The 27185-nt window shown below is 41.6% G+C and overlaps 1 protein-coding gene across 1 annotated transcript in view; it reads right to left on the reverse strand.

Annotated features, from left to right (window-relative positions):
* Positions 1–830: 830 nt before the first annotated feature.
* GORASP2 (golgi reassembly stacking protein 2) overlaps positions 831–27185 on the reverse strand; it is a 34902-nt gene continuing 8547 nt past the window's right edge. The window contains exons 2-10 of the mRNA XM_075001892.1: positions 16245–16325; positions 14476–14679; positions 10951–11037; positions 10285–10415; positions 9095–9227; positions 8845–8968; positions 7717–7803; positions 2859–2960; positions 831–1646 (exon numbers count right to left, since the gene is read on the reverse strand). Coding sequence (XP_074857993.1) covers positions 1324–1646; positions 2859–2960; positions 7717–7803; positions 8845–8968; positions 9095–9227; positions 10285–10415; positions 10951–11037; positions 14476–14679; positions 16245–16325 — 1272 coding nt within the window. The 3' untranslated portion in view covers positions 831–1323. The remainder of the gene's footprint in view (positions 1647–2858; positions 2961–7716; positions 7804–8844; positions 8969–9094; positions 9228–10284; positions 10416–10950; positions 11038–14475; positions 14680–16244; positions 16326–27185) is intronic.

The following is a 27185-nucleotide window of genomic DNA, read 5'->3' on the forward strand; positions in this document are numbered from 1 at the left end:
GGGGCTCACTCAGGCTGCATCTATTTCAAACATGCACTGCAAAGAGAGGCCTGATAAAGATTGTTTAGGTGGCTCATTGCAGCAGGGAGCTGGCACCCAGTTAAGCACCAGCAAGTCTTCTCTTACTGGTAGTTGGGAAGGGTGTAGTAAGGCAATTCTCAGTCCTGGGCAACCTGTTTCAATGTGATCTGTATTGTTCAAGTGCAAATCAGGCAACAGATTCCCAACCCAAGCCAATAAGTGGCTCACCTCAAGGAAACTGATGCACTTCATATTTAACTTTGCTATGCAAAGTTGACAGCTGTTGCACAATGACAAGGAAATATTTGCACTTCAAGCAGGTGAAGCAACTCTGCTACATCAATGAAGTGCTTTACACAGTAAGAGTCAACACAAGCCCCTTCATCTTGAGCAACTGAAATGCATGTCTGTGCCATAAACACTGAGATGAGACCTGCCAGAGCTAAATGAATCATTAGAACCACTTGTCTCCCTTACACTCTTCTGTGAAGAGAAAGACTTTCCTCCTGAAGTAAACAGGAAGCCATCACATCTTACACACCGAACAAAAATATTGTGCTTTTTTTGTCACAGAATAAAATTCCATGGATTTATTACTGTATGTATGTTTTCCTCTATGTAGCGTATCTTACAGTACTCAAAGTGCCATCTTCTAGATTAAAACTGTGCAACATTTAGCATTAATTTTCTTTCAAGACTGTTTCACAATGGCTGCATAAAGCAATCCAGCTGCAGTTACAAAATGTTGGCTGACTATTTTCTCTTAAGAGTTTAAGATCTGTATACAAGCTGAATAAAAAGATGCTCAGTTGACAGATCATTCAGTAACTTTAATAAAACATTTTTAGTTGGAAGGTTTGTAATGCTAAAATTTACAACTCAGGCAAAAGTAAATACTGCCCCCGTCCCACCCAACTGTAGTCACAAGGTCTCCATACTTATAAGAATAAGATATGGTATGTAATAGCCACACGAAACCTGCTTCATTTCTAACAGAAGCAAAAGTTGGAAATCTTAAGCAAGGAGGCTAGCAGACTGTCAGCCTGTTAAACCTGCAAGTTTGACAGTGGAAGTCTGTTTTACTACCATGATGCTTCTTTTGTGGTTATTTAAATACATTTTTCTTTTCCTCCCATTCAACACGCTGTATAAATCCCATCTCCTTTTATTTATTTATCCTCTATTATTTACAGGATGCCTACAGATAAGTACAAACTACTATGAAATTAATGGTAATTTGCATCTTCAAATATGCATCCCATAGCTAAATACACCAAGCCAATCCAACACCATGGTTTGAAGTTATGATTCTGAAGTATGTACAGCTGCGACAGCAGATGTTTTCTCATTCACTGTAGTAGATTCATTTGACCTGTCATCAGCAGGAGTTGCCTTAGCCATGGGCACAGCAGTATCCAAGGTGAGTGCAGAGGTTTGTTCTACACTTACAGTAGTGCTGCGGTCAACAGGTGAGCTCCCTACTTGAGTGATGCGGGGAAGCAGATCTGCAGGTGGAGTAGATGCCTCTGTGCCCAAAGGAAATTGTGCAAGGAACTCAGGTGACATTGAGAGAGGTGCTATTCCAGACAGATTTAGAGGGGGCAACGTAGGAAGTGGTGGCAAACCTACAAATTTAAAAAAAAAAACACAAAAACCACAAATCACACACAACTCATAGTTTAAAAGGTTACCCCAGAATGCCATGTGGTCAGTTCAATCTACTCAAGAACTATGAGTCTGCCAAGTCTCTGGACACCTGTCTGTTGTGCTAGTTACTATGGCTGCATCTACACTGAGTCCTAGTGCCAGCAGCTTGAGGTAAATGAGTGGTCTCAAACATGCAAATAAATGCTCATCTGTGTATTCACACAAGATCGCCCTGCCAGCAGAAAACAAGCAGTGTGGACGTGGTTCTGCTGCCAAAACCCCCTTTGTCAGTAGCCCCTTATGCCTGGAGGGGGAAAAAAAATCAAGGATAAGGGGCTGCTGACAAAGGGGGATTTTGCCAGCCGAATCCTGTCTCCATTGCTTATTTTCTGCTAACAGAGCAATGTCATGCAAATATGAGAATTGGCTACGATTTGCATTTGAGATCACTCATGTACATCAAGCTGCCAGCACTACAGCTCAGTGTAGATGCAGACAATGGGATTTCGCGTGCTCTGACTGAGTTCAGTAGGAACACGATTCAGACTTTTAAGCAACAATAACTCAAACAGCTAGTTTTAAAGCTTTAAATATTTTGAAAGCCTAGCAATAATGGATCTTGTACATGCCAGCTGGCCAACACAAGAGGCAGCTACCAGTCCTGAGACACTCTCTTTTCTGTACGTTAGTGCTACTAACTGGCTTTTTCCAGCACATGCTGAACCTGCCAGTGCCCACAGAAGCCACAGCCAATTTAAGGTTCCAATTTTCCTTTTTTCATGCTCAGTGTGTATTTTTCAGTACCAAAGAAATTTTAAAACAGACTTCTCAATTTCCTTGCCTGGCATGTATAACATCCCAACTATGCATTTAACTAATCTGCCCCTAAAATGCTTTGTACTCCCTTTAATTTTTAGTAGAAAGGAACATTTTTTGAAATCTTTATATATCCATAAATCCAGATCTATGACAGGGAGGATTAGATTGGATTATTTTGACACACTCCTTTACTGACCAGATGAGGGCATTGTTACACTGCAGCTCAGTCAATAAAGACTGAGCCGTCCTCTTTGCATGACTGAACCATAGCAATGAATGGGTGGTATCAAGTAAACATTATCTCCAACTTGTGCTATGGTCTAAAGTCTTCAGAAACCAGTTTACTATAATATTTAAATTAATAGACGTACCAGGATGTATAATTTCTGATAATCCAGTCCCAGGAATGATGTGTGGTGCAGGTAAATTCAGACTGTTCAGGTTAGGAAGTCCAGCTGGTAATGACATCAGACCTAAGAAACCAAGAGAGATAGGAAAGAGCTACATACACATAGCCAGTTCAAAAACTGCTGCCAAGAGAACTTGCTCACGCTACATTTCAAGTTCATGATTCTCTTTACAAAGGGTAAGCAAATAAGCCACTCTTTCAATCTGAAAATCCTGTGATGAAAGGGAGTTTCCCAGCTAACTGTTTTACTCTTATGAAAATAAAATTATCAAAAATCTTCTCACTGAATTCTATTGTAATCAAGAGTCAGATTTCAAAATGTATAAAGCTGATAAATCAAGTTCATCATAGTAAGAGCATTTTCTATAGGATGACCAAAAATGAAAAAGGGTGACTTTGTTTTCAAAGTAACAAACGGAAATAGGGATACATAAGAAAATCAAGGCTAAAATTAGGTGTGTTATTGTTATAGACAACAGAAAAGGTTATCATTAAGGACAAAAATAAGGGCAAGTTTTCAAGTAATATTTAAAGTTAGGGAACTGTTATAAAATCAGTACCAGTCCAATAAATAGTGCAGACAAATAAGTATACCAGCAATAAAATAATCCTAGAGCGATTCACAAAAGAGGGCTTATCTTTAAACGGAAAACGATGAATAGCGTGAATATTTATCTTGGAAATATAATGGTACATGGAAGCCCACTTTTAACTATTTAAAGGGCTTTAAACATCTTAGATTTACAATTTCATTAATATAAGCATGGAAGTAGTGAACAGTTTTCCTTGGGATTTTAAATTTAACATTCATAATGCCCAGAGTTGGTATGGTAATGTTCACACTTTAATGAAAGCTAAACCTCATGGTGGTTTGGCCCGTCAGACTTATGGTATAAGAATTCAGAATATCCCAATATTACCGCTGTGTGCACCCACTTAAAGCGCTACTGTGTTCTTTTCCCACCTTGGGAAAAATCAGCCGCCAAGAAATGTTCTTAACCTGTTAGTAAAGTACAGTAGTGCCTCAGTTTACATGAGGGGTGTGTTTGATGCACCCTCACATAGCTTTAATTTTGCATAAGTCGGGGGGGAGGGGGCTTTTTCCCCCAGTAGAACACATGTTCTACAGCCAAGGGAAGCAGCAGAAGCACCTGGAGCTTTTTTTTTTTTTTTGGGGGGGGGGGGGGGGGAAGAGTGTGAGTGTGTGTGTAGGCATTTGGGCGGGGTTAAGCCTGGCAGTTGGTTGGGACTATGGGAGGTGGCAGGGGGTTAAGCTGGAGCTGCATGCAGGGGGGTGGGAGTTGAGCTAGAGCCACATGAGGTGGTGAACCAGGCCAAGGGGGCTTTGAACTGGGGACGGGGGGTGTTGAACTAGGGCGCACATGCTTTCTCTCTGTGTGTGTTTTTTGAACTGGGGCCACACATGGGGAGTTTGAATCAGGTGTGGCGGGGGGGGTGGTGCTGAACTGGGACGATTCTGAGTTGCACTTAGCTTGTATTAATGTGAATAAAGCACAAATTGAAACTGTGCATTTCAAGGGTTTACTGTACATTATAAGTAATCCTACGTATTCTATACCACTTACTAGGAAATACATAGAGAGAAATTATATTTAAGACTTGCAGTGTCAAACCAACAATAAGATGATTGTGGGATGTGAGGATTCAGCATTTCATTGACATCAGTGAATAAAACATTCTTGCTTCTTTACTTATTTCTCCAAAATAATGCGTCAACACTACAGGGAAGCCCTGGAATAAGCAAACCTTATTCCAAAATAGCGTCTACACACAACAGAGCCTATTTTGAAAAATCTATTTCAAAATTATTTCAAAATAGTGTGTGTTGTATAGATGCTAGCAAAGTTATTTCAAAATAGTGTCCGTTATTTTGAAGTAACTTTGTTGTGTAGACATACCCCTACGAACAGAGTTTCCACACCAGTCTAAAATACATTTTGGAAACTGAACTAGCAAGCCTGTGCAATGTAGGCACTCCACACAGCTTAGAGAGAATAGAATTGCTAAATGTTTTATGGCAGATTGGCAGTCTCATCTTCTAGCAAAACTGAATAGGAACATAATCCAAATGCAGAAGCAGTTGACTACCACCCAGGGTTCTGGGTGGATGATCTTGAGAAAAAACTGTGTAGAACACTGGAATGAATACCAAATGCATCTAACCACCATATGTTGTAAAACAGTGCAGTACCTGCATCCAAGAAGCTCAAGCATACCTGATACCTAAAGCAACGGAGCACAGCAGTCACAGGAGACTTCACACCTACACCAATATATTTGGCGTCTCAACAAAAAGGAGAGCCCCCATTGAGCTATAGGGTACCTGTCTCCTTCGTGGACAAAGGCCTCATGCCCTTCACCTCTTCTCTGAAATATAACCAAGGCAGTCATGCAGCAATGTTCTTAGTGGGAAGAAATGAAGTCTGTGGTGAGCAGGTTCTGAATCCACCAGCTATCTAAATACTTAAGGGAAGGGGAACCCCTCAGTGTTTGGGTCTTACAGGAACTAGTCCTAACCTATCTCCAAAATGTACTTACTGAGCGTTGACCAAAAAGTTCAGGGTCTGAAAGATGGTTTCAAAGCATGGAGAAATATTAAGTATTAATTATTAAGTGTATACAGTATGATTTTAGTCCAAAATTATTCACAGGCTGTAAATATCAAGGAGAAAAAACAGTTTACAGGTTGTTTGACATGAGGATATAATTAAGAATGAGAAGAAATTAAGATATGTACCCTTTTCCTCATGTCCCTTAATTTTTTTTCCTGGCAGTCTGTTAGGCTGTCAAAATCCCACTGCTTAAGACCAGACTAGACAATACATGACCAGATAAATATTAGAGATTAATCTTTCTTTGGCATGGGATGGACTAAATGACTTAGTAATACATCTCTTTCTTTCCATGTTCTTGAGAGAGAGGGATTTATAGGGACAAAAATCAAGAAGGCCAAGGCCCAAACTGAGATATGCCTAGCAAACAATATAGGAGGTTTTATAAATCCATTAAGAGTAAGGAGGAGAAAAGCACATTACTCAAGAGAGAAAGGAAAGCTAACAAACGACATCACCAAGGCTGAGATACTAAGCATCTATTTTGTTTGTCTTCATTAAGTTAATTGTAACCAGATGCTTAATGTAATATGAACAAGGTGTAAGGAACACAAATCCGATTAGGGAAAGAACAAGTTGAACAGCATTTAGACAAGATGTATTCAAGGTGTGAGAGCTTGATGGAATTCACCCTTGTAGAAGACAGGTAAAGTCCTAGAGAAGGGCAAACAATTCTTATTTCTGTAAATGGGGAAACAGAGGACCTGAAGAATTAGACTAGTCAGCTTAGCTTCAATATCTGGAAAGATACTAGGACAAATTGTTTAGCAATAAAATTCATGAGCACTCAGAGGGCAATAGAGCGATAAGTGATAGCCAACATGGAGTTGTCAAGAACAAGTCATGCAAAAACAACTGGACTTCCTTCTTTGACAGTGTTACTGCGGATGGGAGGAAACAGTAGGTATGCTATTTCTTGATTTTTAGTAAAGGGCTTCTGACAAAGTTCCATATGACATTCAAGTGAACTAAAGAAAACTGCCTAGATTAGAACTGATGAACTGGTTGGAAAATATTAAATATTTTTGTCAACGGTTTATTATCCAGTTGGGAAGATATATCTAATGGGATTCTGCCTGTCCTGGGACCACTACTATTCAATGTTTTCATCCATGACTTGGATAGTGAAGTGGGGGGTATGCATATACAATTTCTGGATGACAGAGGAGGAGCTGCTATCACTTTGGAGGAAAGGACTGGAATTCAGAATTAACTTGATAATTTGGAGAATGCGTCTGAAATGAACAAGATGAAATTCAACGGTTTTACATTTAAGAAATATCAAATGCACAAATACAAAATGGGGAATAACTGAGGAGGCAACTCAGTGTTCCAGATGAGGATCTGTGTGATTATAGTGGCTCAAACTGAATGAGCCAATACTGCGTTATAGTTGCAAAAAAGGCTAATAATGTAACATATGTGTACAGGAATGCAGTACAGTAGGTGACGGTTCTACTCTAAGCGTCGGGGAAGTCATAGCTGGAGTATTCTGTCCAGTTTTGGATACCATATTAACAAAGACATCAACAAGTTTGAGTGTGCAGAGATCAACAAAAATTATATACAGGTAAAAAAATCTGACCTAAGAGAAAAGGATTTTAAGAAAACAGAACAAGACGGGGTTTATTTAGTCTTGCAAAAAGGAGAGGCTTGATAAATCTTCAACTATGTTTAAGAAATGCTATAAAGATAATAGTGATCTAGGATTTCACCAACATTCAACGCAGAAATTGTTCCCTGAAAACAGAGAGACAGCCAAATTTGGGGCTTTTCAGATTTTTCAGGAGTAAAAGGACTTTGAAGTAGCACAGGCACTTCAAAGGGCCTGCAGCTACACGCACACCAGCACTTTGAAATTTGAAGCTTCAAAGTTGCTGTGGGGGAGAATTAGCCTAATGAAGTGCTGCATATTTACCAGAACACTTCATTAGTAATCTCCAGTCACCCTTATTAACATGCCCCCTTCGAAGTTGGGGGCAAGCATAGACCCAGCCAGTGTGACGAAAAGGCACACATTATTCCTATATTCCAGTTAGAGAAAATGCCAGGAATCGACGTAAAATGGATACTTTTCTTTGGAAGTGGGCTCAAAAATATAAACTTCCTCATTCTCACCACTGTTGTAAAATATCTTGAGTTATTTTGTTTCTAAAACGTGTGTTTTCTCAAGTTTTCAGTACTTACCTGGTAATGTAGTTGCAGGGTTAACTGGTGGCACTGAATTGAGGGACTGATTTACCGGTGGGGGCAATAACGGTACTGTTGGAACACCTAATGAAAGATACATGAAAGTATATACCATCATTTCAACTGTGTTCAAGTACTCAACATTCAAACCTTGTTCCTCACACAGTATCTCAAAGAAGAAATCCATTTTGGTCAATTAGGATTTTTAACAACAATAAATTTCATGGTTGCAGCTATTTAAAACTGAAATTTCACAGTAGTTAAAATAAAGAGTTCCTGACCCAAAAAGGAATTTGGAGGTGGCAGTGGACACAAAGGGTGGAACTGCTACCCTTATTTCTGTGTTGTTGCCTGCAATGGTGCCACCTTCAGGACCAGACAGCTAGAAACCAGAAGCTGCTGGCTGGGATCCCAGCTCTAAAGGCAGTACCACCTGGTCAGCAGCAGCACAGAAGTGAGGTACAGTATGGTATTGCAACCCTTACTTCTACGCCACTGCTGAAAGGGTGCTGCCTTCAGAGCTTGGCAACTGGCTAATAGCCATCACTCCGCTCGAAAGACAACGTGGAAGTAAGGGTGACAATACTGTGACGCCTCCCTCTCTCCGTGCAACATTTTTAGGTTGGGACCCTGAATTTGGCGGGGGGTGAGGGGGAGTGGACCAAAAACCACAGTCTCCCCTGTGAAATCTGTACAGAACAGTTTAAAAGCAAAAGACCAGACTTCATAGTGAGATGTGTCTCATGGCCATGAATTTGGTATGGCCCTACTTATAAGGATTCCAGTGCTTCTGCAGTAGCATTTTATTGCAAGTCATTTTATGCCATGCTTACAAGAAGTTTGTGCTACTGGTAATTTTGAACAATGGGATTAGTAGGTTTGAAGACACTCACCTCAGAGTTAAAAATACATTTTACCATTGGGCTATGATGTGAAATATACAAAGCTCTGATTTTCGGGAAACGGTTTTCAGAGAGGCCAAGTGAATAAGAGAACGCTGGAAGTCACAGGCATTTTCTACAAGCATGTTTTTCTCATTGTGTAGTTAACTGACAAATCCATTTTTCTGGATTACTGATGTCAAATTATCAATGCACTTCAAAAGCGAGGGCTTTTTATACATACCTGTGCTTAGAACATTAGTGACAGTAGTAGGGGTTGAATTAATGGACAGTCCTGATAGACCCTGTTCAATTCCTGTTGTTCCAGGTGGTAATGTGGCTTGGGGATTAACTGAAGAGAGCTGAACCTTACAAAAACAAGAAGTTACTCTTCAGAGTTTTGTTTCCACTAACAGCCAACAAAAATGAAAACACGAATGTTAGTTATGCTTCAGTTATGACTTTATCAAGCCACAGAGGACAGTACAATTTACCTCTGTAAATCCATCTTTGAGTGGACTGTTGGCTGTGCTATGCAATTGTCCAGGGAGAGAAATTTTCTTTCCCTCTTCAAATGGACGTGTAGGTATTCGATGCAGATACCCATAGCCAATGCCACATCCTAAGCTTTTAAAATAGGAACATTTAAGAGTTAGAAAGAGAAAGACCAATCTGACCTTGGTACATGCATAAGCCATTACCACCACAGACACCGCACCCAACAGCACAGAACAATCTTGCCTAAAAAGCAAAGGACTCAGTTCTTACAAGTCCCAAAAAACACAAGAATGGTAAACTACAGCATGACACAGAAGCATCCACACCAATACAGCTGCAGGCACTCACAGAAGAGACTTATAAGATGAATCTGTTCCCTTGCAATTACAGGGCTACCTCCCATTGAAGTATTTTTTCCCCCCAAGGGATTCCTTTGTCTAGTTGCCACTTAAAGCTTGATTAATGAGGCTTCTGTAACTTCTTTTGGGGAACTGTGATATGATATACCACAAGCAAATAGCTATTTTAAGAACATAGCCAATTACATTCAATGGTCTCAAGATGTCAGAATTAATCTTGCTAGAATTAAAACTTTAAAATCACTATGTGCCAATTGTTACAACTGAAAAGCACTGTCATTTTTTCTGTGAAAATACTCTCACTAGCAGTTTATACTTATTACTTTGAACTTTAGCTCCTTTCAGATGTTCATATACAGATGTTCAAAAGTATTAGAAACACAGCTAAGCCTCAATCACACCATTTCAAGAGTTTTACAGATGGGGAAGTAAGTTACAGAACTTAGCTGCCTGCCTGAAATCAGTCTGTCAGAGAGACAGCTGAAAATACAACCTAGGTACATCAACTGCAGTCTTCTGTTCTAGACATGACTTTCTTTAGCATATACTCTATATTAAGATTTCAAGTATACTGCGCTGAGCATTCAAAAAGTTTAATTGAAGTTCTATACCATTTAAGTTGAGTTTAACTACAAAAAATTCACCCTCTTACTCACTAATTCGTATCTAAATCATCATGGTACAGTTTCTTACTAATGCTAGTACTTTTTGCACCAGGAATTACCTTCTCCCTGGTTTCCACAGCATCAAGCAGAGTGGTGCGCTAATCCTGAATGAGCTAGGTGGTGCTGCAACACACCACCATGTGGTATGTTAAATTAACTTACCTGCCTTCTCCACCCCATGCAGAATTTGGGGTAATTACCACCTCTCGACAGTTATCTGTGTCTGTGTTGTACACATAAAGTTTTAATGGTTTTCCTTCATGTGTTTCAATAAGGGAGAACAGATCTTCAGACTGAAAGACAGAAACATTGCAAAACATTTAATGTTTTAAAACTAGTTTTTTTTATTCTAGGAATCTAAAAACATGAAATTGGTACCTCATAGGCTGCAATACAAAACTAGCACCTTTGAGGGGTTTATTGCAGGACTGGAGCTTTAGTGTATATATAGCAAATTTCACTCCATTACAAACTAGTTTATCTACTTTTTCAAACTGAAAAACTGATGACAAACCACTACATTTGGAATAACATTTTCTATTTTGATTTGAAATCTGAAAGTTTAAATTATGTTTTAATTTTTAATTCCAAATAAATCTTTTTAATTATTTGTAAAAAAATATAGGCTAATCCCATTTTATTATATGAAGGATTTTAAACAGCATTTTAATCTCTAAAATTATATTTGGATACTGAAAGAGGTAGACTTGCTGTGCCAGAGCTGCTTCCACTAATGACAAAACTTTCATTAGCACAGGACACTGAGGAAGTTAGAGTTAATACTTCATTGGTACTTTGATTTGTAAATGAAATTCAAAGATATAATACCTCATTCATGACAGTATCTGCTCCGATGACATAGTCACTATGCGGTCTAAGACCTGCTAGTGCAGCAGGAGAATTTGATTCAACTTCCTAGTTCCAAAGACAAAACATTATGAAGAAGTTAAATATCCTCAACAAAATATTAGCAAAAACTAAACAAGTATTAAGTCATTTCTCAAATTTTGAATGTAAATGAATTTAACATAAAATGTGATATTGTGAGAATACATTAACAGTTAAGTCAGTGTAAACTAGGTTGCACCTTTATTGAATTTTAGGATGTAGCTACAATGTTATACTAGGATACCTAAGAAAACGTTAGAAGCTACAAGCCAAGGGAGCCACTGTGTTTCCGATCCTGAGAAGGCAGCCTAATACTCTGTGCTGTTTGTTCCTCTCGGCTCAACCAAGTCCTGGGGAGCCAGCAGCCACCGCCGTTCCGCCCTGGAAGCCCTGGGGAAGCGGCAGGGATGCACCAGCCACCCACGCTCCCCCTGCTTCCCCAAAGCTCAGAGAAGTGACTCCTGCCAGCAGCTGGCAGAAATGGTCAGTGGGGGAGGGTGCCTATACTGGACAATTAGTCCCTTTTGAAAAATAAGCAGGGATGCTCTTTTGGTGTCCCAAATACGGGACCCGTCCTGCCTGATACAGGATGGATGGTCACCTTATTCAGGAATTGCTAGACATGTACAGGTGTCAAATGGTAGTTAACTGTTGCATGGAATATTCCACAGGCATCTCTGAATTCCAATAATAATTGTTACAACTGGGAAAACACTATTTATTGAAAAGAAACATTATCACAGAGCAGGATATTTCCTTAGGATGAAATATCAATTGGCAAAGAAAGTTTTATCCCTAACAGATTTTGCAAATGTTTGTTCATGACTTCAAAATCGTGTTACGACTAAGAACAAAAGCAAACAGAAGGCCATTAACAGAGCTGTGTTAGCCAAGTCATACACTATGAATAAAATGGGTTTCTTTCATAATAAAACCACTAACATATTCATGTTCCAAATACTAAAAACCATTTATGGTTGAGAAAAATATTGTACAGAAAATGTTGCCAATAAAATATTTCCACTCAAAATTTAAAAAAAGCCTGATTTTTAAGATGGTCAGAGTGCGTATGCTTCTTTCAGGTGTATATTCACAAATATTTTGTCTAAAGCAAGCATCTAATGTCATATTCCGACTGCAGTTACTACATGAATAAGAAATTGTTAGCAACAAACAAAGCAAGGTCAATAAATGCTTTATTGGCTAAGAATCTATTTTAAAAAGTAGAAATTTATATTGATACAGTACTTCAGCAACTCCTCAAACAAGAATAACCCCTCCAAAGACTGGAGAAAGGACTTGTAACTTGTCTAATTTGAAGACAAGGTGGAAGAGGAGATCTTTTATTAGACCAAATTTTCTGCTGGTTGAAGAGATACGCTTCTGAGTTTACACAGAACCAGATCTGAACAGCTCCCTGTAAATTTGAAATTTTAAGACCATTTAAGAAGCCTTTAAGAATAGAAGCATCTGAACATTAAGAATGGAATTTCTATGCCTTTTGAACACTACAAAACCGAAGCAGTATATAACCAAATAGAATTGAAAAAATCTCTTAACATTAAAAGTTTATCACGTATTCCTACCATAAAAGGACACAAGCAATTAGAAGTGTGCTACACATTCATTAAAAGACAATATTCAGGAGCAGAAGGTGTAATCAAAAACAACTGATGAACTTTAGTCCAACCCGATCCTAAAAAGCTGCACCCTGGCCTCCAGTAAAATTATGACAGAAGGGAATAAAAACCTCAATCTGCTCTCATCTAAAACACACATTCGAACACCTTGCCTCTACAAACTGCCACAAAGGTAACAAGAGCACCCTAAAGGACAAGATCCCCCAGACTTCAAGAAGGGAGTTAAAGCACTGCCCAAAAATGTTAGATTTAGAACTCCTGGAAGGAGTCAATTAAGATATTGAAATGCTATTGTACATAAACAATTTCTCCTGTTAGCCCAATAGTTTAGACCTGTAGTAACCAACATGCTACCCACACGTGGCTGTCTGGCCGGTTGAGTGTAGTTAGTTGGCTTGAACAACAAATATATCTTCAGAATAATGTGACGAGTTCATATAGCAGTACTTATTATAGCAGCTACTACTTTAGAACAGGTTGGACACCCTGGGCTTAGACCACATTGTTCTAGGACAGGAGCTAAAAGTTCATTGGTGGTCCTGTATTAAGGCAGCTCCTTAAAATACCTGTTTCTAAGCAAATTTTAGAAAAACTTTAAAAACTTTTTGACTTCCTAGAGTTTGGTTAAGACTGCTTACTTTGCCCATTAATAAATATTTTAGGTTCTCAATAACCAGACAAGAATCAACTGCTGTTAAGACAATTATTTTGCCCATTTAAAAACAGCTTTAGTAATTTAAAAATATATTATGACTGGACTCCCAATATTTTGGGACACAATACATTGCTGTTATCTTTCCAAAAAAAAAGCACCTCTTAAGTAATTTTTGCTCAAAGGTGAGACCTATGTTTAAAGCCTTCCACAGAAAGATATTGGATGAGATGATAACTATTAACATTTCATACTTTTTTTTCTTTCTTTAAATAAAATTATATAAGCAGATAAGCCAATTTATTATGATGCAATGTGATACAGCTGTGAAGAAAGCTAATATTATAGGAGGCAGGAACAGGAATATTGCATACAAGATACAGGAAATAACAGTCTATCTACACAGCACTCAAAGTACTCCATCTGAGCCCTTAGGAAGGATGTGAACAAACTGAAGGAAATCTATAAAATGATAAAAGCATTAGAAAATTTGAGCTAAGAAGAATGGTTAAAAATGCTGGGCATGTTTTGCCTCAAAAAGGTAGTCTGAGGGTGGGGACCTGATAGTGCTCTTCAAATATATTAAGGGCTGTTATAAAGAAGACTCATCATCAACTTTTCTCCAGGATCACTGAAGGAAGGACAAGTAGTAACTGGTTCAACCTGCAGTAAGGGAGATCTAGGTGAGATATTAACTATCCTGACAGTTAGAAAGATTTTCTTAAGTGCTAAAATAAGTTACCGTGACATGGGAGTCCCTGTCATCAGAGGTTTGTATGAACAGGTTAGACTAATACTAGTTAGAGGTGGTCTAGGTGTATTTGGTCCTGCCTAAGGCAGAAGGATTGATGTGACAATATCTAATAGTTTCTTCCAGTCCTACATTTCAGATTCTTAGTCTGCTTACTTATAACTATGGTGGCGAATAAGATATGTAAAAGAATCCCTGTGATTAAAATAGTGGGAGCCATAGCCCTAAGGTGACCTATCATTTCTTTTTTTCTGGACTATTTCAGGAATTTTGGACATAAAATACTTGGAAGTCAATAACTGAACTTCCCACTCCACAGGTGCATGTTTGTAAGTTACTTTCAGCTAAGCATTAACAACTGCAATATGATTAAGTTGTAGGCAGTAACATTTTGCAGTAGAGAAACCAAAGACTGTACATACCAATACATGCCACACATTTTCATTGGCTCCATCGAAGCTGCAGAAACGGATACTTACTCCCAGCAGGCCCTGTCCACCCCACATGTTACTGGGAGTTACTGATGTTTCTCTTAGTTCCAGCGTTTTGCTACTGTACACTAGCATTTTTACAGGCTTTTCAACATTTGCTTTCAACAGATCCTTGAGTGTGTCATTATCTTTATTCTGGAAATACACATACAAATCACTTTGGTTTACAGTGTTTAAACAAAAACTTTTTATAGCACTAAGTCTGCATTTCAAAAGATCATATAGACAACACATTAAGAATTATTTATTGGATTTCTGTACAGTGGCTTTCACATTAAAAAATTTCAGTTCCAAAGAGTTTCCTATCAAGTAGCTTTCTTACCTTCTGTACGCATAGTAAGAAATATACCTGAAGTTTTGTCTTGATTTTTAAACACACAAAGCATTAGCAATTCAATGTTAAAGAAATCAATTCTTTGTGCTTTATTGTGATAGGAATCTGGCAACTACTTCTTATGCAGGGGCCATCAACATGGTATACAATCTTACTTTTTCCTCCAGAAGTGCAGAGCAATATTTTTTTCTGGATTTGTGAAAATAAGTAAACTTTCTAAAAAGGCATTCAAACTTATGTTCCTATAGGATAGTCCTACCCAGAGAGAAGCTCACATGCCATAAGTGGCTCTTTAGTGTGTCTCTAGCAGCATTTTGAAGCACGTGCTATATACACTGTGTGATTTAAATATTAACCGGAGTTATTAACAAGTCAGGATAGTTTACTATTTTAACAAATAGTATTTGATAAAATACTTGGTCATATACATTATACTTTGTCAGTCATTTTGCTGTGAGAATATATTAATAAAAACTACTTCCTGCCATACTGTTTAAATATGAATACATAAATAAAAACAGCAAAATAAATTAAACAAATTCACATAATTTAGACGAAGGCTTTCTACTTGTTGATTTAAAATCAGGGGTCGGGGCCCACAGGGGGTGGGGTGGGGGCTAAAAATCAGTCAGTCAGGGGCCACAAATGCAAGCAGCAAAAATACTCAGCCCACACAAAACCTCACTGATGCAGCCCCTATCTGAAGCATCCCACTCCCCTCATGCTCCAGCACCATGGACAGGGTGTTGGAGAGAATTGAGGACTGAGGTTCAGGGCTTTCCCCAGGCCAAATTAACTCTTCTGGGGACCTGGGGTGGGACCAAAAATGGGGAGGGGTGTTTCAGAGTGTGGGTTGGGGCTGCTGGGGACCAGGTGTGGAGTCTGGGCAGCGGAAAGGTACAGGAGCAGGCTGGGGGTCTGGGTGGGAGGTAAGGTGCATAAGTGGTCAGGGTGCAGCAGTGAGGAAGAGGGTTCAGGAAAGGGCTGGAGACACGTGGTCTTGGTGCGAGGGACGGTACAGGAGAAGGGTGGGTGTGGGGGAGAGGATACATTAACTGGTTGAGCGTGGAGATCTGGGCACGAGAGGGGTCCAGACCACAGACTGGGGGTTTCCCCACCCCCATCTAAATCAATTCACCCTGATTTTGATCTAGACAAATACTGCTCTCTAATTTAAGTTTTGCTGAGACATGATGCTGGGTAAGTGACTTGAGACTAATTTAAAGTATCAATTTAGTATCAAGGTTTATCAATTTAGAATAGATAAAAGTAGAATATGAACACAAAGTTTAACAAAAATTGACTCTCACCATAAAAACCTATAGTTTACAGACAACTAGACTCCTATAATACACAATGAACTTACCAGTCTTGAACCATTAATGGAAACAATAAAATCAAAGAATGGCTCCAGTCCAGCTCTATGTCCTGGTGAATTTTCTTGTACCTACCAAAAAAAGTAAGTTATAACAGAGGAGGGATTTAGTAGAAAAATCAGTTCTAGGGTACCAAAATTTGTATTCTATAATTAACTTGTATTACTGCAAACCATATAGGTTTAGAAACCAGTAGTGTACGCACTGATCTATTTCTCACAATATCCCAGTATAGCAGTTGAGTCTTAAAGCGTGAACTGCCTTAAAATTGCTTGCTGGGAAAACTTCTGTCTTAAAATACACCATTAATTTGTTGGGAGATCAGTTATACCAACTAGCTACTATTTCTGCAAGAAATTGAATTTTATGCTTCTATTGCCCTAGATAAATATAGCTAGCTAACTGGTAAGATTATGATTCAAAGCCCAAGTTGACTCAAGCCCGCTTTCTACAAAAGTTAGAATTCTCCTGTCTTGTTCTGTTTTAGCGCCATTAAGAGACAGTGCCAGATCCTGAAATATTAGAAGAGAGGTTCTCAAAATGTGAGTCAGGACTCAAAATGGTACGGGAGCAGGCTGGGGGTCTGGGTGGGAGGTAAGGTGCATAAGTGGTCAGGGTACAGCAGTGAGGAAGAGGGTTCAGGAAAGGGCTGGAGGCACGTGGTCTTGGTGCGAGGGATGGTACAGGAGAAGGGTGGGTGTGGGGGAGAGGATATATTAACTGGTTGAGCGTGGAGATCTGGGCACGAGAGGGGTCCAGACCACAGCCTGGGGGTTTCCCCACCCCCATCTAAATCAATTCACCCTGATTTGGTGAATGGGATCACAACACACTCTGAATAGGGTTCCAAGGGCTGGGTCAAAGGCCACGGCCTTCAGCTTTGCCCCCTTGCCCAGGGGCATGAAGCTGGAGTGTGGCCTTTGACCTTCCAATCTGGGGTGGTGGGTCTTGGGCGAGCTCAGGTTTTAGCCCCCTCCTGTAATTATACTGTAATTTTAGCTGTCCGATGGGGGTCATCGTTCAATGAAGCATGAAAATTTGGCAGGATGACCATATTACACCTTAAGCAGGAGGCGGGGAGGTGATATTGGGCATGCAAGGGGTGACGGAACAGGGCTTTATAGGCAGGGCAGGGATCAGGAGAAACTCAGAAGCTGCTGCAAAAGGGGAAGTGGGGTCAACCTGCTGATGTCAACTCATTCCCAAGGACTAAAAGTGCTGGTAAGCTGATAAAAGGCAAGCCCAGTGGGAGAAGTGGCTTTTCCCCAAATGAGGCAGAGCAGCACACACATATCTTCCTCTCTCTGTAGGTCAAAATTTGATCAGAACCCGCTGTGAGCATCACACCAGCCACTCCTTTCTAGAGAGACTGGCCCGGATGGAGTCTGGGGGAGAGGGTGTTCATCACCTTCCCCATATTAGGTTTAGGGGGAGGAAGTTAAGTTAGGATGTCATGGTTCATGGGAAGTGTAGCACAGATGTACTCCCCAGGGAAGGTATACAGTGAGGAGATAAATGGCCTTGTATGCTAAAAGGAGATGTTGATTAAAGGAGTGGAATGAGGGTGGGGGTGATTCACAACCCCTTTGCACAGTACACGAGGAAGACAGACCTTCCCACCCTTTCCGTATAGTCCACCTTACGCCCTTGTTCAAGGGCGGAAGGGATGGTTAGATCCTAGGAATAGGTTGGCATGGGGACCTAAATGGAAAAGAGAGATGGACTGGTGGAACCCACAGGTACATATTGAATGACTGTATAGTTAGTTACCTACACGGTACAATATTATCTGCCAGGTAGTTACAGACATCTAATAATAAACTTATGGCCAGATTAAAACCCTATCAAGTGTTCCCTGTCCTCCCTTTGGTATAGCTAAACAACTAGAAGACACATTATCCCCTGAATAAACTGTACCAGTCAATATTAGGGAGAAAGTCTGCAGATGTTCAGACTATGATTAGTTAACATACCAAAATGTTATATGACAAAACAAAAAAGTGCCTTTTTATAACCACAGCAGCTCAGATATTCTAACTACCTCCTTGAGAAGAACACCTAAGTATCTTATAAACCAGATGTTCAACCTTTTTCTTTCTGAACCCTCAATAATTAGTTCACTCTATATAAAAGCACAGGTTGGCATTATGGGGAGGCAAACATGGCAACTGCCTGGGGCTTCACATCAAAGGGCTCCTGCAAATGTACGTTGCTTCTTTAGCCCCAGGTGCCAGGACTTATGGCCCTGGGCTTCAGCCTCAGATGTTGAGGCCCCTGCTTCCCACTCAGGACCCCAGCAAGTCTAACGCTAGTCCTGCTTGGCAGCCCCCCTGAAACCTGCTCATGCCCCCCCGCCCCCCCCCCCGGAACGTTGTTGAGAATTGTTCTAGACTGTACCCAGGAATGTGAAATCAGCTTTTAACACAGGAAAGACTAACTTTTATCAGAAACTATAATAAGCATCTGGAGAGCAATAGCTCAGTGGTTTGAGCATTAGCCTGCTAAACACAGGGGTGTGAGCTCAATCCTTGAGGAGGCAGTTTAGGGATCTGGGGCAAATAGATTTAAAAAAAAAAAAAAAAAAAGCCAATCTTGACCACCATAACTTCAGACCTGAAGAAGTGCTCTGTGGAGCTTGAAAGTCTCTCCTTTCCACCCACAGGAATTGGTTCAATAAAAGACATTACCTAAACCACTTTGTCCCTCTAGCATCCCAATATCAGCATGGCTACACCACCACTGCAAATAATTATAATGAAGATGCTAAATAGTTCCTCCAACTGTTCTCTTGCTTCATTCATTTTACCCCATAGCTTTATTGTTTATACTTTTGAACTTCTCAAAGATGAATTTAAACAGTTTAATATCTTTTCAGAAAAGGGATTTTTATTACTGTTTGCGCTCTGCAACCCTGACAGAATTGATGCATTGCTGATGGTTAGACCCATGTCAGTCTGATAACTGCAAAATTGCTTTGCCTCTAGATGAACGTGGGTTTTCTAACATGGACTACCTAGATTAAAGAGTTGTACTATGGAAAACCTGAGTCTCATCCATCTGTAAGACTAGTATTGTCACTTTACCCTTTCATTTCCAGCCTAATTTATTTGTATATTTTATGCATACACAAAACTAGAGCATGAAAAACCTGTCACTGGTGAGTCGATAGCTTCCCATGGAAAACGTGGTGGGCCCTGAACATTTGTTCTTTACTCAAGTTTTTACTCAAGAACATGTTAACATTCACAAGGCTAAATTCTGCAATTTGAGTGCCACATAACTTAGTCAAACAGCAGCAGTATGAAAGTAATGTGTTTCTGGTCAGTTTCTCAGCAGGAATTTAGGATCAAGTGGGCAGTAGTGAAATAGCGAGATGAGTTAGTTGCCTTATGTCCCTACATGCTAACATATACAACAGAACATTGATGACTGGGATTGCATGCACATTCCCTTGTACAACATACATTTAGGGCTGTACAGACCCACAACCCTGACTCTATTTACTTCCCTGGGTCACCAGCTGGAGATTCTAAACAGTGCCTACGTATGTCCAAACTCTTAGACAATCGAACAGTGTCCCAAAGATGGGGAGTCCGATGACTACCGAACTAAGTAAAACACTCCCAAACATCAGATCAGGAACCTGAGCATCAGATCATCATAAAAATCAGGCATAAGCGTAACTACACAGGAGTAAAAATCAGGCATAAAAGTAAAGACAGTATGTATCAGATATTGACTACATAGAAATTCCTAGGGAAAGCTTTAGAAATACAGATTAACACTCATAGATCTGGCATTCTCTCATCCAGAAACATTTGTTGTCCATCAGGACCGTGGATCTTGCAGAACCAGAGAGTTCTGAGGCTGGGAGTTGGAGGGGCCAGCCAGACCAGTGGCACGAGCCCAGGGCAGGGCAGCCACAGATGGTCTGGTGGACAACAGCCAGGAAGCCAGGAGCAGTAGCAGGAAGTAGTCTCGTGGACTGGTAAACTGGCAGCCCAGGCTCCTGGCGGCCCATCACAGGGGCTGCATGAGAGGCTATGGCCAGGGCTGCGTGCACAGGCCCTGGCTGGGGAGTGGCAGCTCACAGTGGCTCATCCCCAGGGTGAGATGGGAAGCCATATTCGGGGCTGCATGCAAAGCCACCCCCCCTCAGAAGCTGAGGCTGGGCAAAAAGCTGCAGGCCGGGGAGGCTGGGGAGCCTGCAAGGGGAGAGAGGGGGTTGGGAAGCCACAGCGACAGCAGGAAGTGGAGCCCAGGAGAGGGGCTGAGGCCAGGGCACAGCTGACCATCTCTAGTCCAGTAAAATCCCTCGGCCAGGACCGCTCAGGCTCTGAGGGTGCCAGACGAGGGAAGCTGAACCTGTAGTTTACACTTTAATAGTTTGCAACCGGAGGTTATCATAGGGTAAGTAGTGTTACAACCTCATCATAATGCGAAGTGTTTTCAACAGAGACATTACTGAAAATCCTAGTAGACACATACTTGGATCTTATCTGAAGATCCGGGGGAGGGAAATCCATCCATTCACTACCTACACTTTACACTTCCTTAGATTTAACCTGTTTTGATAAACTTATGATTTCCTCATGTATCCACTACATTTAAAGGTAGTTTTAGTTAGCTTTTAACGTTTAGTTATTTTTGTATATTTTATTTGAAATACAATTTCCTCTCCAATGTAGCCTGACACAAATGAGTTAAAAAAATAATCTAGTAAATAAGTAGTGCATCAGTCACCACTTCCTCAAACAATAAGATTTAAAAGATGAGAATCTGAATAAATGTACAGTAAGCCAAAGAATTGATTAACAAAACACGTACCCTCCTGGCTAAGAAAAATTAGTACCAAATGTAGCGTAAAGGCTATATCTAATTGCAAATAACCATTTTAATGGCTATATTATAACCAATGAGCCTTGCTCTAGGAAAATAAATACAAATAATTATTTAAATCAAGGGTTTACTTTTTGCTGACTCTAATTCTGATCATAATTTGCGATTTAAAAAAAATCAGCCAACACTATTTGGTACCTGACCTGAAACTATAATGAAATACCAAGATTCGATACGCCAAGATCTGATATGTTAAATTACTGCAAAAGAAACCAGAAAAGTACTAGAGGATCACAGACAACTTGTTCCTTTAGTAGGTCAAGCACATTGCACTCATCAGGAGGGTTGCGCATCCCTCTGTTCCTCCCCACAAGCTCCGCCTGTAGGCCACCCTCCCTTTCTCCTCTATTTCAGGGACTCTCTTCAACATTCCACTGCCGTCTCCATGTACCCCCAATCTCCTTAGCATGTTAGGGAATGCAACCCCTCTGTCGCCCCTTTTTCTCATACACCAGGATGATGGCTATTCCATTCTCCTCCCACCACTAATTCTGGGTCTCCTGTTTCTCCTTCCCCCATGCCAACAGCTTTCCATATCCTTCATTGCCCTCTGCATCAAGTTGCTCAAATTCCGGCCAGATGATGGCAGGAGACTGGTGACCCAACTCTCATTTCCCACAAAGCTACCATTCCCTTCTCCTCCATCCCAGGGTATCCCATTCTCCCCCCAGAGATTCTGAGTGCTTCCCATGACAAGAGCTATGTGCGCGCCTCCACACCCAAAATCCCCCATTCTCTCTGGGTGCCAATGGGTGCACTCCCATTCTTCCCTTCCTTCAGTTTCATATTTTCCCCCCTTTCAGAGTGTTAACATGTTTTAAAACTTTAGGAAAGATCTGCAGAGAAGATACTGAGGGTGATGGGGGGGTGCTGCGGAGAGGGGATAATTATGTTGGAACATGGTAATAACCGTCAGCAGCTTGTGTTTTGATCCACAGACAATTACAGAGTTGTTTGTAACTGTGGTCATTACTAACCAGATGCCAGAAGCTCTGTTTCTCCACCATCCCTTTTCAGTTTTCCTGATTTCCACCAAAGTCAAAGAGGAATCTGGCCCCTCACTCTAAAAAACACTCCCTGAAATGTTTGATCAGACATGGCCATCAAAAGTTCTTGTGTACAAACCAAAAAGCCATTCAGTACGGTGTCATGTCACTGTGCTCTGCCAAAAAGTGGCTATTCTTCACATTACCCAGGGTGGGGGGAGACACTGAACATCAAAGCAGCACCTGAACAAGTTTAATCAAATGTCAGCTAATAACATTTGTTCAGTTGCAGCCAGGTTTCACCACCTGTTATTTGAATTACACAATACAGTAATCTAGTAGCTAGAGGCTTGCCTGGAGCATGCATTTTAACCTGTGAACTCACAGTATTCCTGTACAATTTACGTCAATAGAGCTACATAGTGTATATGGACATAGTTTGGTTTTTTTAAAAGTGCATTAATAACAGTCTGCCAATTTGCTGTGTGACAACTGGTTCAGTAACAGCTGCCTCAGATCCACAAGACTGATTTGCTCCGAGATGGAAGCACTCAACCGAACCAGTAGGGTGCTTATCGAGGATGTGAGTGACGTAAGAATAAATTTGAATATTGATTAGGCTAAGTCAGTCACACCAGAGCAATGGACTGGACTAAAACTGAGTCCTTACCAATGCTCCCAGGATTTTACCTTGCGACCCTGCTCGCCGTCTACGGTGGGTCTAATCACAACGGGGTTTCAGGGTGCGTGAACTGCGCTGCTGCGGTGTGTTTACCCAAGGAAGAAATACGGACAAGGTGTTAGGTTCAAACAGGGAGAAAGGGTTTATTTAACAAAGTAGAAGTGTGGATTATGGTAAGCTAGGTGACACAAAATATATGGACCCTTGTTTTTCTGAAATAAGCACAGGATTTGAATACTAATTGGCTTATAGCCTTAAACAATAGGTAACTGCTATAACAGCACTGCTATCTAACCCCTTAGCTACTTACTGCGCTTCCGGGACGGGCCGTGCAGCCTTCAATGCGTGCTGTAAAATGGAAAGGATAACTTCAGAGCTGAATATTGTATTTATTTATTCCTGGATCTTCCTGAGGTTCACCAGGTTGCTCAACCCTTGGCCGACTACCGCGGGGAGCAGATCTTACTTAGAATAAGAATTTGCCTGCTCTAAGCTAGGTCAATTCTCTAGTTAAGTGGGTTGCCCTGCTGGCCAAGCAGGGGAGAGCCCAGTATATGCGGGGTTTCCTTCTGAGAGGTTATCCCCTTAGTTAAATGGTGGGGTTTTCCTAGTTAAAGGTTATCCCCTCAAAAAGGTACTGCCTATTTCAACCACCTTGTTATGGTAGCCCTTTATTGCAGGCCTTCATTACCCTTAAAGGGTTACTAAGAACACCAGGGTTTTCCCTTTATAGGGTTATCCCTGACCGCTCTACGCTCCTAAATAGGGGGGAGCTTATAGCTCTGGATTATAATTATAAAGCAGTTTGCCTAACTATTCTTCTGTGTGCATGTAATAGTTTTAGGCTAGACCAATAGCATTGGCCTCCTGTGCCTTTACAAAGAGGCAAGGGGTACAAAATATAAGACGCAGATCATGGACTTGGGGAAGTCCCAATCCACTCGCTGTTACAAAACTATATAAAAACATTAACTGCTCACCTGATTACTTATATTAGCCTTAAACCCAGACCACAAATACCTCCTTATTCCTGCTCTGTAATCCAGGCGCTGGGCCTGTAGTTCTCTTTGAGCTAGGAAGTTATGACCCTCACGGCGCGCTTGTACGGCAGCCGCGTCAGATCAGATAGTAAAGGAGGAAGGAAGAAAAAGAGAGCCAGGAGGAAAAACTGGCTTGGTTAACAAAACCTCCTGTGTCTTTTCAGGAACGACCGTGATATTTCAGACACCAGCCCGAGCTAAGGTCAGTGACTGGAAGGGCAGGGTGGCTGCTGCGGTTTCCCCGTGCAGGGCACCGTTGTTTAGGCGGTGCGGTCTGCCGGGCAAACCCTCCAGATAAAAGAACCGGAGACTTACTAGTGATTTTTGCTCTTTGTAGACTGGAGCTCTTCTGGTCTTCTGGCTGGAACTCTTCTGTTCTTCGTCGGCCCACGGCGGCTAGCGAGCGATGACTGACACGCAGGTCAGCTTTGGCTCTTCCGCCAGCGATGTTCGGCTACAGGCTCAGTCCAGCTCTTAGCTCAGTCCTTCTCTGTAGTCTTCTTTCTTCTTCGTCTGTTCTCCTCTGAGGTCTGGTCCAGAATGCCCCAAGCAGGGCTGCTCTCCTGAATATATGCTGCCTGGGTGGACCTGTTTGACAACTTCTGCCTGCTAGGTCCTCCTCAGTGCCACAATGTATCGAAGGCGCATTTGACTACTACATATGTATAAGGATTCTAAATTGACCAATCAGTTTGAAACATTTCAAACCATAACTTCATACATATTCATAGCCCGCCGAATATTAATTGTAACTGTCATTCTCCAACTGTCATTTTCCAGCGGCCATTTTGTGTATCTAAACACCATTTTAACAGTAAATATATTTTACAATTTATCTAGTTTTGATGTGGTTTGTGAGGGAAATATGTCACCACTGCTGGTAAAGCAGATTATAAATTTTAAATGCTTAGCTTAAAGGCTGTTTGGTCAGGATGCAGGGCAACCACACAGACACCACGGCTCATCGACAGGGACATATAAATCACCTCAGAAGAGGATTTTTCTACAGTGCTGAGCAAGGATCATTATAGGTCATGCACAAGAACCACTGGAAGTATATGGCTGGTCTCAGATTGCCCCTGCTTCTTCCACCACTCTGTACATAACTGAACTTAAACACATTCTGCAATGGGCTCAAAGTACAATGCCAATGGACTCACTCTCACTCCAGAATATCAATAGCACTCATTTTGTTGCAGGCTTAGACCTTGTCCTCGTTATGTAGAAAAAGCATGTTCTTCACCTTGGGGCAACCCAAATGCATGGGCATTATGGTAAATGCCTTAGTGATGCCAAGGGACTTCAGTTTTTCCACACAAACTATGTAGAGTCAGAATTATACCTATATCTGAGGTTAAATTCATGAAGTTTACCTCATGGTAAGAAAAAAGTGCTTTGTCTTCATTTTATTTTTACCTTGAGATAGCTCACACGTATTAGCTATCCCAAGATAAAAAGCAAACCTATTTACAGCAGTAAGGATTAGTAGCATCCTTCAGTCTACATAGACTATGGATCGCACCCTTCGTAGTGCCGTTTGGCATCCTCATTTGCAGGATCGGCTGTGACTGTGAAGACCCACACGAGAGTGACAGTCCTTGCTGCATCTGTTGCATATGTAATGGGTGTCTGGCAGGTCCTTTCTGTGGGCTCGCTTCTCCTTTGCTAGCTGTCTGATCCTCAACTCACCCTTCTGAAGGCCCTTGTATAGTTCCTGCCTCCATCTGCTGCGATCGTCTGCCAGCTCCTCCCAGCTGTCTGGCTTGAGGTCTACTTCCCTGAGGTCTCTCTTGCAAACAGCTTTGTAGCGCAGCTGGGGGCGTCTCGGAGGTCTTTTGCTAGAAGCTAGCTCGCCATACAGGATGTCTTTTGGGATCCTTCCATCATTCATCCTGTGGACGTGACTAAGCCAGCGGAGCCGCCGCTGCCTGAGGAGGGTGTGCATAGCTGGGATTCCAGCTTGCTCAAGGACGGTAGTGTCGGACACTCTGTCCTTCCACGATATTCCAAGGATGCGCCTGAGGCAGTGCAAGTGGAAGACGTTCAGCCTCTTTTCCTGGCGGGTGTACAGGGTCCGAGTCTCGCTGCCGTAAAGGAGGGTGCTGAGGATGCAGGCTCTGTAGACTTGCATTTTGGTGTGAGCGTACAGCTTGTTGTTATACCACACTCTCTCTCGCTGAGTCTGGACAGAGTTGTGGCTGCTTTACCGATCCTCCTATTTAGCTCAGACTCCAATGGCAGGGTGTCAGTGATGGTGGACCCGAGGTAAACAAACTCGTGGACGACCTCTAACATATAGTTGTCAATGCTGATTGATGGAGAAACAGCAACGTCCTGAGCAAGTACACTTGTCTTCTTTAGGCTGATGGAGAGCCCAAAGTCCTTGCATGCTTTGGAGAACCGATCCAGCAGCTTCTGAAGCTGGTCTTCTGTGTGTGACACTACAGCAGCGTCATCTGTGAACAGCATATCTCTGATGAGGACTTCCCGCACCTCAGATTTAGCTTTCAGCCTTGCAAGATTAAACAGTTTCCAGTCAGATCTTGTGTGCAAAAAGATGCCCTCTGTTGAAGATCCAAAGGCGTGTTTAAGAAGGAGTGCGAAGAAGATCCCAAACAGTATTGGAGCAAGCACGCATCCTTGTTCGATGCCGCTGCTGATGCTGAAAGCATCCGATAATGTGCCATCGTATTGGATGGTTCCTCTCATGTCTTTGTGGAAAGACTGGATCATCTTGAGTAACTGTGGCGGACATCCTATCTTGTGGAGCGGTTTGAACAGTCCATCCCTGCTGACCAAGTCAAAGGCCTTGGTTAGGTTGATGAAGGCAATACAGAGTGGCTTCCTCTGCTCCCTGCATTTCTCCTGCAGCTGCCTCAGAGAAGAAGACCATGTCGACGGTAGATCTCTCTGCATGGAATCTGCACTGTGATTCAGGATACACCCTCTCAGCAATCTTCTGGAGTCTGCCGAGGATGACGCAAGTGAACAGTTTACCAGTGATGCTTAGGAGGGAGATTCCACGGTAGCTGTTGCAGTCACTTCTGTCTCCTTTGTTCTTATACAAGGTTATGATGTTAGCGTCGCGCATGTCCTGTGGAACCTCTCCCTCTCTCCAGCACAGGCACAGTAGCTCATGCAGAGGTTCCAGGAGAGTGTCTGTGGCACGCTTGATAACCTCTGGTGGTATACCATCCTGGCCCGGGGCCTTTCCTACTGCAATGCTGTCGATGGCTTTCTTCAGTTCATCCACAGTTGGTTCCTGGTCCACTTCGTACATTACTGGTAGGAGTTCGACGGCATCGAAGGCTGAGTCGGCCACAA

This window comes from Carettochelys insculpta, chromosome 8, assembly GCF_033958435.1.
Source record: "Carettochelys insculpta isolate YL-2023 chromosome 8, ASM3395843v1, whole genome shotgun sequence".
NCBI classification, from domain to species: Eukaryota; Metazoa; Chordata; order Testudines; family Carettochelyidae; genus Carettochelys; species Carettochelys insculpta.